We start from the raw sequence: 13,825 nt of genomic DNA, 5'->3' as shown, positions 1-13,825 counted from the left end.
AGAAGGAGCTGCACCGCCGCCAAGTGGAGGACATGTGAACTGCAGACGTCTTTTCTAGAAGATATTGACATTCTTTACAGATCCTCTTGGGGGGATTGTTGTTTAATAAAGTTTGTTTCAACATATGTGGCAACATTCGCTCTCAGACATTCGCTCTCAGAACATTTGTTCTCAGAACATTCGCTCTCAGAACATTTGTTCTCAGAAATTCGCTCTCAGAACATTTGTTCTCAGAACATTCGTTCTCAAACATTAATTCTCAGAACATTTACTCTCAGATATCGTTCTCAAACATTTGTTCTCAGAACATTTGTTCTCAAAACTTTCAATCTCAGAACATTCGTTCTCAGAAATTCACTCTCAGAACATTCGCTCTCAAACATTTGTTCTCAGGACATTTTCTCTCAGAAATTCGCTCTCAGAACATTTGTTCTCAGAACATTTATTTTCAAACATTGGTTCTCAGAACATTCGCTCTCAGAACATTTGTTCTCAGAACATTAATTCTCAGAACATTTACTCTCAGCTATCGTTCTCAAACATTTGTTCTCAGAACATTCGCTCTCTGACATTCGTTCTCAGACCATTTACTCTCAGAACATTTGTTCTCAGAACATTCGTTCTCAGAAATTCGCTCTCAGACATTTGTTCTCAGAACATTTGCTCTCTGACATTCGTTCTCAGACCATTTACTCTCAGAACATTTGTTCTCAGAAATTCGCTCTCAAACATTTGTTCTCAGAACATTCGCTCTCAGACATTCGTTCTCAGAACATTTACTCTCAGAACATTTGTTCTCAGAACATTCGTTCTCAGACCATTTACTCTCAGAACATTTGTTCTCAGAACATTCGTTCTCAGACCATTTACTCTCAGAACATTTGTTCTCAAACATTTGTTCTCAGAACATTCGCTCTCTGACATTCGTTCTCAGACCATTTACTCTCAGAACATTTGTTCTCAGAACATTCGTTCTCAGAAATTCGCTCTCAGACATTCGTTCTCAGAACATTTGTTCTCAGAAATTCGCTCTCAGAAATTCGCTCTCAGACATTTGTTCTCAGAACATTCGTTCTCAGAACATTTGTTCTCAAACATTCGTTCTCAGAAATTCGCTCTCAGAACATTCGTTCTCAAACATTAATTCTCAGAACATTCGTTCTCAAACATTTGTTCTCAGAACATTCGCTCTCAGAACATTTGTTCTCAGAACATTAATTCTCAGAACATTTACTCTCAGCTATCGTTCTCAAACATTTGTTCTCAGAACATTCGCTCTCTGACATTCGTTCTCAGACCATTTACTCTCAGAACATTTGTTCTCAGAACATTCGTTCTCAGAAATTCGCTCTCAGAACATTTGTTCTCAGAACATTCGTTCTCAGAAATTCGCTCTCAAACATTTGTTCTCAGAACATTCGCTCTCTGACATTTGCTCTCAGACATTCGTTCTCAGAACATTTGTTCTCAGAAATTCGCTCTCAGAAATTCGCTCTCAGACATTTGTTCTCAGAACATTCGCTCTCAGAACATTTGTTCTCAAACATTCGTTCTCAGAAATTCGCTCTCAGAACATTCGTTCTCAAACATTAATTCTCAGAACATTCGTTCTCAAACATTTGTTCTCAGAACATTCGTTCTCTGAACATTCGTTCTCACAACGTTTGTTCTCACAGTGTTTTGCTCCTCTATTTCTGCGAGAACCAACTGAGTGACAATCTACCACAAATCAGCAGCCAGTAGAATTTAACCTGGAACCGACCAATCACGTCATGGGGGAGGGTCAGAATGGGAAGAACAGATTTGTGCAGGCTGTTAGTATGAAGTGCTGTTTATGCTGTTTATCTACAATAAGTGGACACAGACAAGAAGTTCCCGTCTGCTCTTTCGACCTCCCTGGACTTTTGCAACCGGCTATATCAGTAGAAATATAAATTATCATCTACATGTCAGTATGTCAGCTTAGTAACGCTATGTTCTATTCGTTTTTACATTAGCTTCAAGGCTAACTGCTAACCAAAACACAACAGAACAGAGACTAATCTAACACTGTCCAATGTAACATTTTACCAAACTAATATACTCTAACGACAAACACACAGATGTGTTATTTATTTTTAAAATTCATTTTTATTGGCAGAGGCAACTAGGACTTCAGATTTTGGTTTGTTTCAGTGTAGTTAAAGTTCAAAATGCATCTTTCTGACTTTATATGTCTTTTACATTTTACTGTTGTAGTTTGGGGGCGGCAGTAGCTCTGGGGGTAGAGCAGTCGCCTACTGAACCCCAGCGTGAGTGGTTTGATTCCCGGTTCCTCCTGGCTACTAGCTGAGGTGTCCTTGGATAAGACACCGAAACCCCGTAGTGTATCGCTGACATACCGTCTAGCAGCTGTCCACCCACAATTTCCCCAAGGGCTCAATAAAGTATTTATTATTATAACTGTATATTTTCTTTTGTACCTGTAGGTGAGGAGTTGACAAACCAATATAAGGTCATTTTACAGCCTTGCTTCAAGGAGACTGCATGTCCTAATATGATCACAGATTTCAGTCCTCACATGTGGATCATTTAGGCCACACACTGAGTGCTGCTGTGTCTTTTCAGACATAGTTTTTCCAAGTACCCTATATGTCTACTATGGCATAAAAATAGATGCAGTTCCTACACAGGCCATACAATATTTTTGACAAACTTTTACTATACTTATTGTTTCTTTCACTGTGGTGGCATACAGAGTCAGAATAAAGAAAGCTTTCTCACTACTATTTAATTAAATTAATTAGTTCAATAAATTGTTTAACAGCTGGATGTTAGAGGGTGTGTATATTAGCTAGACAATGCTAAAGCAAAAATGACAAATGTAATTTAACAGTCCTATAATACAGTTAATTTTCCTTCATGATGGCTATATTTAGTATATGTTTAAGATACACTACATGAAATAATAATAATGACAAACTTTATTGATCCCCTTGGGAAAATTGTGGTTGGACAGCTGCCAGACAGTACATATCGGCACTACTACAGGGTTTCGGTGTCTTGTCCAAGACACCTCGACAAGTAGCCAGTATGTTTGTATGTATTTCGTACATTAAGTATTATCAGTGCATGATTGTTGTTTACTGTATGGATAAGGAAAACTGACACCAACAATGAGTGTCTCTTGTTTTATTAGAAAAGGTGGTTGATTTGACATGTTTGCTGTGATATCTGGTTGAAACAACAGGTATTGCCTCATTGGAAGAGTTGTTGCTCCCAAGCTGCAGTAGATCTCCTTCCATTGGTTTCTGATTACTGAAATTGGCATGTACACCAAGGTGCAGCCTAAACACCCCCAGTTTCAGGTGGACAGAACCCTGATTACAGAGCTTTCATTGAATGTGTTCTTACATTTTCTTGTATCTGTTGGTTTTGGCTGAGTGTGTGTCAGTACTTAGCAAATGGATCTGATCAATAATCAGTTATTGATGACGTGATCGTATCTGAAGATCAGAAGAACTAACGTTTGAGATTTTGTTTGTTATTACAAAGAGTCAAACCCTCAGTTTAGATATGAAATGAATCCCCAATGATCCTGGGACACGTTCTAAACCCTAGTCCTGATCTGTGACTCGTGTTACCGTCCGAGGTTCCTGGACTTTTGTCCTGACCTGCATTGTAAATCCAGAGTCAAGTGGACACCAGAATTATGTCAGGAAAAACCAAATGCAACAGGATGAACCAGATCAGGGTCTGGAGCCACAGCAGAGGATCTATAGACTTTTTGAATGACGGATTATGGTTTATTTATCAAAAACCTTTATTTTCACTTGTTTCTTCAGACCTGGACTCAGCAGAGACAGGGGGTGAACTTGGGTCCAACCGTCTGAGAGCACATTAAAGAGATTTAACCAACCTTGTGATGTCACTGCTTCAGGTGCTGACTCACCTGCAGCTGTTGTAAATCTCTAAAATCATTTTACTTTAAAATGATTAATTTTTCAGATTAAAACATTGATTATTGATCAGAAAATGAAGAAGTCACACAAATTGATCAGCTCTAATTATTCAGACTTGACGAAGTGATGATAAAAATAATCCGGTCGTTTTTTTGTGTGGTGACGCAAATGGAGGCGTGGCCTCGGGGACCTCACCTATCTCTCAGGTAAATGTACCTGCGACATCAAGAAACCTGAGAACACGGAAGTCAGTCATTGTTTTCACGAAGCTCGGAGAAAGAAAGTCGAAGGTTTTGCAGTTTCCACAGAATCCGTGTTCGAATCATGAAGAAAAACTGGTTCGGATCGAGTTTGCCAGCGCTCTGGTTCCTGGTCTGCTCCGGTCTTGCACTGGGATGTGACTGGGACTCGGTCGATGAGAATCAGAGCCTCGACCCGGTGGCTCTGAACGCACTAGCGCTCCACTTGAGCAGCGGGGTCTCGGTGTTGACCCCGGAGAACTGCAAGAATGCGTGTTGCGATCAGCCGAACTGTGACCTGGCCCTGGTCTCATTCCCGATGGACGCACAGCCGCAGTGCCAGCTGGTAAAATGCTGGATGAAGGGCCAGGACCAGTGCGTCCTCAAACCTAGATCCGACTCCCAGTTCAAGGTGTACCGTAAGAAGGTGGATCCGCAGACCCGCTTGGCACAGAATAACGACGAGGACCAGCCGCGCATAGTGCCGCTAGTGGGAAACTGGGAACCGGGCGACACCAAGACCTCCGAGAGCAACCAAACGAGCGACAGTAAGACCGACCCCCTTTTGTTCCGCTTTATTTCATGTTTCTGTGAACAAAACCAGATCAAACGAGTTCTGGGCTCGAATACTATGTGAAGGTTTTAATACTGGGCCGAGTGTTTCATGGTTCCTGCTCTGATCACTGAAACCGATCAGTGACATTGGTGAAACAAACGTCTTGAAACTGCTTCATTTTGAGTTTATTCAAATGAATTCTGTCTTTTATCTTGTAAATCTCCACCGTGTCTGTCTGTGGTTCTGGTTCTCCTAAAGTTCTGTTCGGTATCAACTGGACTCGTTTCACCTTTCAAAATAAAAGTTGAAACAGAATGATTCGAAGTTTTGCTGTTTCTGCTCAGTCCTCCGGGTATGAATCTATGAGGAAGAGAAGGAGGAAGACCAGACACCTGTGGACCACAACGACAAAGTTGTTCTGGCTGTAAAAACTACAGCACCCATGAGCCTCTGCTGCGCTGTCGTCATGGTTACTGATTTCAGTCAATTGACAGCTGCCGTTAGTTTGTCATGTGACAGAACACAAGGCTCAGTGATTGGTTGTTTGGAAGTTAATTGCACTTTGGGAGTTGTAGTTGATTGTCTCCAGTTCGGACATTTTCGGAGCTAGTTTTGTTCCTAATGGTCTGAGAGGTTCTGACTGAAAGAAAAACTGAACTGTAGAAAGAAATAATTATAAAAATAAAACCCACCTCGGGGGCCCAGAGGCAAAGGGGCCACACACCTGTTGTTGTTGTTGTTGTTGTTGTAGTTGTAGTTGTAGTAATAATAATAATAATAATAATAATAATAATAATAACATACTTTATTGATCCCCTTTGGGAAATTGTGGTTGGACAGCTACCCGATGGTACATATCAGTGATACTGCTGGGTTTCGGTGTCTTGTCCAAGGACAACTATGTCTAGGGTAACTATGACGAACCAGGAATCGAACCACTAACCCTTTTAGACGACTGCTCTAAGGCTCTTGAGGTCTCCCTGGGCAGCTGCCTGCTTAGTTAATTTCGTATCGCATTTCGAATAAAATCTAACGTCAAATAAAGTGTAGTTAACACTCAGCTCATCGGTGAATAGACACATTAGGAATGCAGCTGATCTCGTTCTTGCTGTTTACCTGAACAGGTGACTCCCAGCCCATTTTCAGCTTCCTTATGAACCAGTGTTTCAACAACAACAAACTGTGAATCTGCTGATTCTCCAACATCTCCTCTAGTCTTGTTATTCTGCTTCTCACATAAAGCTGAAGCTGTTTTCACGAAACATGAGAAACCTGCTTTGAGTTTTTCAGTCGGCAGATAAAAGACTAAACCGCTTTTTATTCTCTGAATATAGACGATTCAGTGATAGATTTCTTTCAGATTATTAAAATCATATCTGCACAGATGTTTCATTACTGATAGTCTTAATATCTGATGGATCAATATTCAAATCTTGAGTTTCCATTGACTAATTAACATTTTACATTTATAATTTATTCAGAGAACTAACATGATGACAGAGTTTCATTATAATTTTAACCCATTTCATGTGAAATATTTGAGTCATATGAAGGTTAAACCAGAACCTCACCATGTTGTAAAGCTTATAGTTAGAGATAGATCAGGAGTCCTGTTACTGGTCCTACCAACCTGTCCAATGTTCTTGCTGCTTGTTGTTGTTTTTGTTGCCTGCTGTTCTTTTCTCTCTTCTCTTTTCAATCACCCCAACCGGTCGAGGCAGATGGCCGCCCACTATGAGCCTGGTTCTGCTGGAGGTTTCTTCCTCTAAAGGGAGTTTTTCCTCTCCACTGTTGCCTAAAGCTTGCTCAAATGGGATTGTTGGGTTTTCTCTATAATTTTTTGTATAAATATTTTCTGTAAGGTCTTAAACCTTACACTGTAAAGTGCCTTGAGATAACTTCTGTTGTAAATTGGCGCTATACAAATAAAATTGAATTGAATTGAATTGAATACGGCGGTGGTTGCAGGTGTCGATGATTTGCGCCCCAGCCAGCCCCTTTTCCTCTCCACTGTCTCCTGGTGCTGCTCAGTGGGGTTGTTGGGTTTTCTATATGATTCTGTACACACTCTGTTATATTTTTTAAGGTCTTAAACCAATCCAACCTCATGGGATGCGAGTATAATTTGCTCTCAGCACAAACAGCAGCTTGATGCTGCTAGAAAAGTTAGTAACTGTCCGTCTTTACTGCGTCTTGTCTCTGCCCTCTGCTGCTGCCGCCTGCTGTTTCCAGACGAGATACGGTTCATCTTAAATGAGCCTATTGACAGCGGGTGTTAATGAAGCAGGTGAGATGCAGTGACTCCACGTTTACCTGTTGAACTATGACTCATCACCTATGAAAACAGGTCACAGTCTCAATTTTGTCATCATGTCAGTTTTTAAGAGAAAACATGAAATGTTTTACATTTGTGGGTTTTTTTGTGGTTCATGTCCAGAAACTCTGACATCATCAGTCTCCCTGTGCAGGTAGATGCTGATTCATGTCGGGAGGATGAGGAAACATACTTTTCTTTACCTGCAGATTAAATCAGACAAGAGTGTTTTGTTCTGCTGGTGTTGCGTTTCAGGTCGGACCCGTCAGTCTGGTTTCTTCCAGAGAAAAACATCATGTCAGAGCACTGAAACAACACGTTACTGTCGACTCAGCAGGCGTTCCTTTATTTTGATATTTTTAGTGCAAGTCATTAAATACCCCCTCCCCCACCCTGTGTGCAGCTTCTGACTGTGTCTTTATATTTTTTCGCCAAATTAGAAATAAGAACAAACTTTATGTTCAATGAAAAGGAGAAACAGCTGTTTTTCTTTGGAACAGGGACACATTCTCTTTCTCACAACAGACCAGTTCTGACTCTTTTACTTTTGATTTTTATTTTTGTTCTGGTTCAGGTTAAATGTGTTATTGTCTACCTGTACTTCCTGCTTCTATAGTGAAAAATGTTGAAACTGTGCTCTGAGCAGGTGTTTTTTTTCAGCTGTGCATCAGTAAGTTCAAATGTTTCCAGCTGAAGATTCTGCATGAGACAACTTACATATTTCTTCAGCTCAAATTCCAATTGTCTGACTGGATCAGGAATAAGAAAACAGCTTGAGGATAATGTAGTGGTAACAACACCACCCTCCATGCAGGAGACCGGGGTTTAAGTCCCAGCTGTGACCTATCAACAATAGAATTCCTTAGGCTACCCTGCCGTTTACTTGTACCTTGTATCTCACTTGTAAGTCACCAGGAAAACAGCTGCTTTTAGGGTCTTGTCTTTGTGTCTCCTTCACCCTGTACACCACTGACTTCCAGTGAAACACTGAGTCCTGTCATCTGCAGAAGTTTTCAGACGACTTTGCGGTCGTAGGGTGTATCAGCAGTGGTGAGGAGGCAGAGTACAGAGGTCTGGTGGACTGTTTTGTAAAGTGGTGTGAAAACAATCACCTGATTTTGAATGTGACAAAGACCAAAGGAGATGGTTGTGGACTTTAGGAGGATCAGAAACAGTTTAAACACTGTTTCCATTTTGGGAGAGGACATAGAGGTGATGGAGTGGTACAAATGCCCTGGAGTTCATCTGGACCACAGACTGGACTGGACTGGAAATGCAAGACAGAGACTGTCGAGGCTGTTTACAGGAAGGGACAGGGTAGACTCTCGTTTTTGAGGAAGCTGAGGTCCTTTAATGTGTGCAACAAAATGTTGAACATCTTTTACCAGTCTGTTGTAGCCAGTGCAATTTCCTTTGCTGCTGTCTGCTGGGGCACCAGCATCAGATCCAGTGCCACCAACAAACTGATCAGGAAGGCTGGCTCTGTGCTGGGGAACCCTTCACTGGAACCCTTGGAGCAGGTTGTTAAGAGCAGGATGCTGAACAAGCTGTTAAACATCATGTAGAACATCTCACACCCTCTGCACAGCTGCTGGTCAAACAGCAAGAGCAGTTTTAATCAGACACTTCTCCAGCTCCACTGTGACAAGGAAGGGTCCAGGAAGTCATTCCTGCCAACAGCCATCACCCTGTACAATGACTGTATTTAGACAGTGTAGATCTCTGCTCCAACAGTTTAACTATCACTGGTCGGAAAGACTTGACAAACTTAATTTTGTTGTACTATATACATTTCTTTCTTTGTATTGATTGCACATTTATCTCACCATACAGTTGTTGAGAATAGTTTTCCTGTTCTGATTTGCAGATTTGACAACTGTATGCAACTTAAAGGTGCAATTTTGTTTTTCTCCCCTGCATTAATAAATAAAGTAGATTAATAAAGTACCTATTTGTCTGTTTGTTCCTTCCTTCCTTGTTTCCTCAGTTATTTGTCGTCAGCCGGTGAAGGTCGGATCCTGCCGGGCAGCGTTCCCAAAGTTTTTCTACAACATGACAGATCAGAGCTGCACCAGCTTCATCTATGGCGGCTGTGAGGGAAACGGGAACAACTTTGACTCTCAGGACGAGTGTGAGCGAACGTGCAGCGGAGTGACAGGTAACACATACACACACTGTTGGCGCACACACAGACGGGTGACACACACACACACACACACACACAGAGATACACAGGTAACACACTAAGTAGCAGCTCTTTGCAGTTGTCGACACTACTTCCTGCACAGTACTACAGTGTTTACAGTACATGGTGCAGTGGCTTTTTCTGACCGTCAGCACGTCTCCTCGCCAACATTTGATCCAGATTTTGTCTCCAGATGAAAACATCTCATCAGCTGATTCAGTGATAAAAGCCGCTGCTACTTTGTCAGTTTCTCTTTTTCATTATGTACAGTAGACTTAAAACAGAACCACTGTCCTATTATCAGACATGAACAGTGAAACCAGTAAAACTGACCAGTGTCTGTGTTCAGGTCTACTTCTCAATGACTTGACTCCTGCTCACAGTGAACCTTCTGCCAAAGCTCCTCGAATGGCTCCAGTCTTCAATCCAGGTAAATACATCTGTATCTGGACTGTAAATGGCTGGAGGACAAGTACTGCTGCTACTACTGCTGTATCAGTACCAGGAGTACTACTAGAGTGCAACTGGTATCACTATTACTAGTAATATGTTTTATTGTCTCTGCTGGTGCAGAACTTTCTAAGGGTGCTGAAAGACCAGAATCTGCTTCTACAGAGTCCATTCCCATCCAGGAGTCAGGTAGGACCTCACCAGGACACACATAGCAAGAGCTGTTGTGATGTTACCATTAGCTTGTCCTCAGTGGCGCCTCCTACAGGTTGAGCTGTACATTACAGCTTTACTTGCTTGGTCCTGTGGTGGCTGATAATTTGCTGGAGGACTGAGTCATCTTGACGACCTCATCGTGTTCCTGATAAAGTGTCATTTTGCTGATGTTGGAGAATAAATAACCAGCAATAAACACCTGAGTCTGATTCTCTGTGAAAACATGATTCACTTTTCCTCCTCTCTCCTGCAGGAATCTCGACTGAAGAATACTCTGGTACGTTCTCACACGTTCTGTTCATCACAAACAGCCAGAAAGTTAAAACTGTTCCACATGAAAACTGGCACTGAGACCACAGACCACCAAATAACCAGCCAATCAGAATGCAGCGGGAAGTAATACCTGTGTGGGGGTGGGACAGCAGGCTTCAAGGTGTTACCAGCTTAATGAGTTAGATGTTGGATACCTAGGACTCCCAACCAGCCAGTTAGAACAGATGAACTGAACCTTTACAGACCCAAGACCTAAGAGTCTGATCACAGAACTGTTGGTTAGGTTTTTTTTAAACATAAAATAGCAAGGAACTTTGTGGTTTATTAGACACAATTTGATTTTTCTCTATTTCAAGTTAAAGTAGAAATAATAAAGTGCAGCAACTGTGCATCTAATTATCCAATCAGAGCGCTGCACTGTGGAGCCTGACACGGGTCCCTGCAGAGCTGCACATCTTCGCTGGTTCTTTAACCACAAGACGGGTAACTGTGAAAAGTTCACCTATGGAGGCTGCAAAGGAAACAAGAACAACTACAACAGCAAGGAAAACTGCACTGCTACCTGTACAGGTGAGTCACGCCCTTGCCTGTTTCTGTACAGGTGAGTCATGTGCCTGTCCGTATCCATACATAGTTACATAAAGTTTTGACTCTCTTGTCCCTCAGTGAGTGTCCTGCCATCCTTTAAGAAACCCTCACCTGACGATGTTTCTGCACAGTTCAAAGGTGAGAGGTTTACCTGTTGGTGGAGATGAACCTGTAGATTTTTACTGTCTATAAAAATTTAACACACCTGTCTGTGTCATCCAATCAGAGCTCTGCAAGGTGAAGCCTGACGTGGGTCACTGCAGAGCGGCGTTTCCTCGCTGGTTCTACAACCAAAGGACAGGTAACTGTGAAATGTTCACATATGGAGGCTGTGGAGGAAACAAGAACAACTATGACAGCAAGGAGAGCTGCATCGCTACCTGTACAGGTGAGTCACACACCTGCCTGTCTGTGTAGTTGAGTCATACACCTATCTGTGGCTGGCATTGTCTGACATTGTTTTCTGACAGGCTCATACGACAGCCATGGTGAAGATCACAATGAGAGGACTGCAGGTGAGTTTTCAGCCTGAACCAGGTGTGACAGTATTTTCACAATAAGAGTCTACCGTATGAAACTGATCTTCCTCTCTCTGGTGCCTAGCCTTCTTCCTCTTCCTCAGTCTGGCAGTCGTCTCTGCTCTACTGCTGGTGGCGCTTATCATCGTGTCTTTGAGACATCGCCGTCGCTCTCGACGTTTGTCGACTGTCAGGTGAGGTTACCTGTTGCTGTGTAACACTTGTCTCTGTGCTGGAGACACAGCCTGTGGCGGTGGTGGGGGCAGTAGAACAGTAAGGCTTTTCCAAAATAAAACTGTGAACGGCTGAAGAGACACAGGGGGTTACTGATTCCCTCCCTGCGACGGGCCGGTTCTGATCTGGTCTCTGGTTTCTGTTGGTCTTTGCAGTGACAAACAGGAGCTGCTGCCAGAGGACGAGCACTCATCTCTGGAGTCTCTCTCCATCCCCGACAGCCCCAAACCAGACAAGGCCTGAGGATGGACCCTGGAGGATTCTGCTTTCCTGTTTGAGCAGGGTCAAAGGTCGACTATCAGTCATATGAATAACTTGTTAACTCTTTGTTGGTTGATTTGTGTCTAGGTTGCAGTTTTGTTCTTGTCCGTCCTGACACTGACATCTTACTACAGAAATAGGAGTTTTTAGTTTCCTGAGGTTGAATCTCTGAAATTCAGTCGGTGGTTCTGAGCCTCACTGCTCAATCCTGCTCAGCAATGCAGGGATTTACATTTAAATAGACAACTCAAGTCAGTAAGGAAGTAAAAACTGCTGTTGTATAAGAGGTCAACGTCTGACACACATCTGATTGACTGTACATTTAAATGTGAAATAATAAAATGTGTGCTTTTAAAAACTGTACAACAAATATGTTGTACCTAAAAGTAAAATTAACCATCGGAAGCCTAAAAGTCATTTAATGGACTTTAGTAAAAATAATAAAATCTTCAGTCCTCACTTTAGTTTCTTTTTGTTTTTAAGAAATATTTTAAAACTCACCAAGAAATAAAGAGTCAATAACTGGACAAAGAAGAAAGAAAGAAGTGTTAGTCCAAAACCCTGGAGGCTGCGTTACCCAGCATGCACCTGGACAGGCTGAGAACCACCGAGTGACGTTAATCATTAATAAGCTGTATTGACTCTGACTTTACTGATTCAACTGTAATTTAATGGAAATGATTAAAGGGAAGTTTGTGACTTTAACTGATCATTTAACTCTTTGCTGTCAGAATTGCTGTATTAATAAATTTACAGGAATCATTGTTTCTGAACTTAAATGTTTTGTGCAGAATTTATAGAAATCGTAAACAATGAAAAGTTATTTCATTGTAAAAATTGTAAAAAGATTTTTATCAGGTTAAAATTTTTATCAATAGAAAAAACTTTCAGTTTGAAGGAGGAACCACTGCTTTAACAAACATCTTCACATAATTCGATGTGGAGACGTTTGTTAAAGCAGTGGTTAATTCAAATTTGAATATTAATTCGATGTGGGGAAAAAAAAAACACTCTGATTATTTGCTATAAGATCAAGGAGGATTCTGTTAAACTGTAAATGAAATTGATGTAGTTAAATTCAAGTCGATATGTTTAAAATGTTGAACAGAAGCTTAAAACTGATCATTGTGTAAAGCCAAAATAAAATCATTTACATATTACATGAGTAATACATGAGTAAAGTTTCAGTTCTGCAATTTTTCATCAAACTCAAAACAGGACAAAGACAGATTGGAATCAAGTTTTAATTTCTTTCTGTGTTTGTGCAGAGAAAGTGACAGATTCAGTATGCTGAATTTTTCACATTTTTGTGCTGTGCCATAAAACCGTCTCAGGTAACTTGAACCTGTGTCATCTGATGATGCTGAACTAAACTTTAGCAACAAACTATTCCTAATAAATATTTGACTCTGAATTCATCTGTTTAACTTCAGGCCTTGTTACTGCACAATTAATTGATATTAAATTACCTGTTTATTCCAACACTTGTTTATTATGGGAACAATGATTCAGTTGTTTTGTAAACAACAACGATGAAATCCCCAAAAATACTGGACTTGTTTTAAGCTGGTTAGTCCCTTTTGTTGAATTTACATTGCGGCATCTCAAAATGGTACTCAGTAGTTTGTATGGTGCCCTATGTGCTTGGACTGTTTGTTCAACCTCTGTAGGGTCGAGGTATCACCTCATGCTACCAGTAGTGACACTGACCCTAGCCAAATGCAAAACTAGAAAACAACTGTCAGAAAGATGAGGAAAAAATGTCAGTGTCCTCCACCTGTAAAACCATTTCTGTTTTGGTGGTCATCTTATTGTCAGTTATTGTTAGTTAACTCATAATAGTTATTTTCTTCTATTAAAGAGGTAAAGCAAAGGTTGACATAACTCAGAACAATGTCTGAGACTGAGATTTATCATTAAAAGAACTTTGTATTTTATACGTTCTTAGTCTTGTTAAAAAGGCAATAAAGGCTTGTAACTGCCTACTTTAGGCCTAGAGTTACCTCTACAATCCCCCCCTCCCCTGTAAGGGGTTGGGGAACTGGCAATT

At 41.2% G+C, this 13,825-nt stretch overlaps 1 protein-coding gene across 1 annotated transcript; it reads left to right on the top strand.

Annotated features, from left to right (window-relative positions):
- The first annotated feature begins 4,175 nt into the window (after positions 1–4,175).
- On the top strand, positions 4,176–12,951 carry spint2 (serine peptidase inhibitor, Kunitz type, 2). Its single transcript, XM_026371664.1, has 11 exons — positions 4,176–4,728; positions 9,038–9,208; positions 9,585–9,665; positions 9,809–9,874; positions 10,155–10,178; positions 10,583–10,744; positions 10,841–10,900; positions 10,989–11,150; positions 11,233–11,277; positions 11,366–11,474; positions 11,670–12,951. The coding sequence occupies exons 1-11, from the start codon at positions 4,266–4,268 to the stop codon at positions 11,755–11,757; spliced, it is 1,431 nt and encodes a 476-aa protein (XP_026227449.1). The 5' UTR covers positions 4,176–4,265; the 3' UTR covers positions 11,758–12,951.
- Positions 12,952–13,825: the final 874 nt, after the last annotated feature.

This window comes from Anabas testudineus, chromosome 13 (genome assembly GCF_900324465.2).
Source record: "Anabas testudineus chromosome 13, fAnaTes1.2, whole genome shotgun sequence".
Classification (NCBI taxonomy): Eukaryota; Metazoa; Chordata; class Actinopteri; order Anabantiformes; family Anabantidae; genus Anabas; species Anabas testudineus.
Note: the sequence above shows the minus strand (reverse complement) of the source record. Positions and strands in the feature narration are given on the sequence as shown.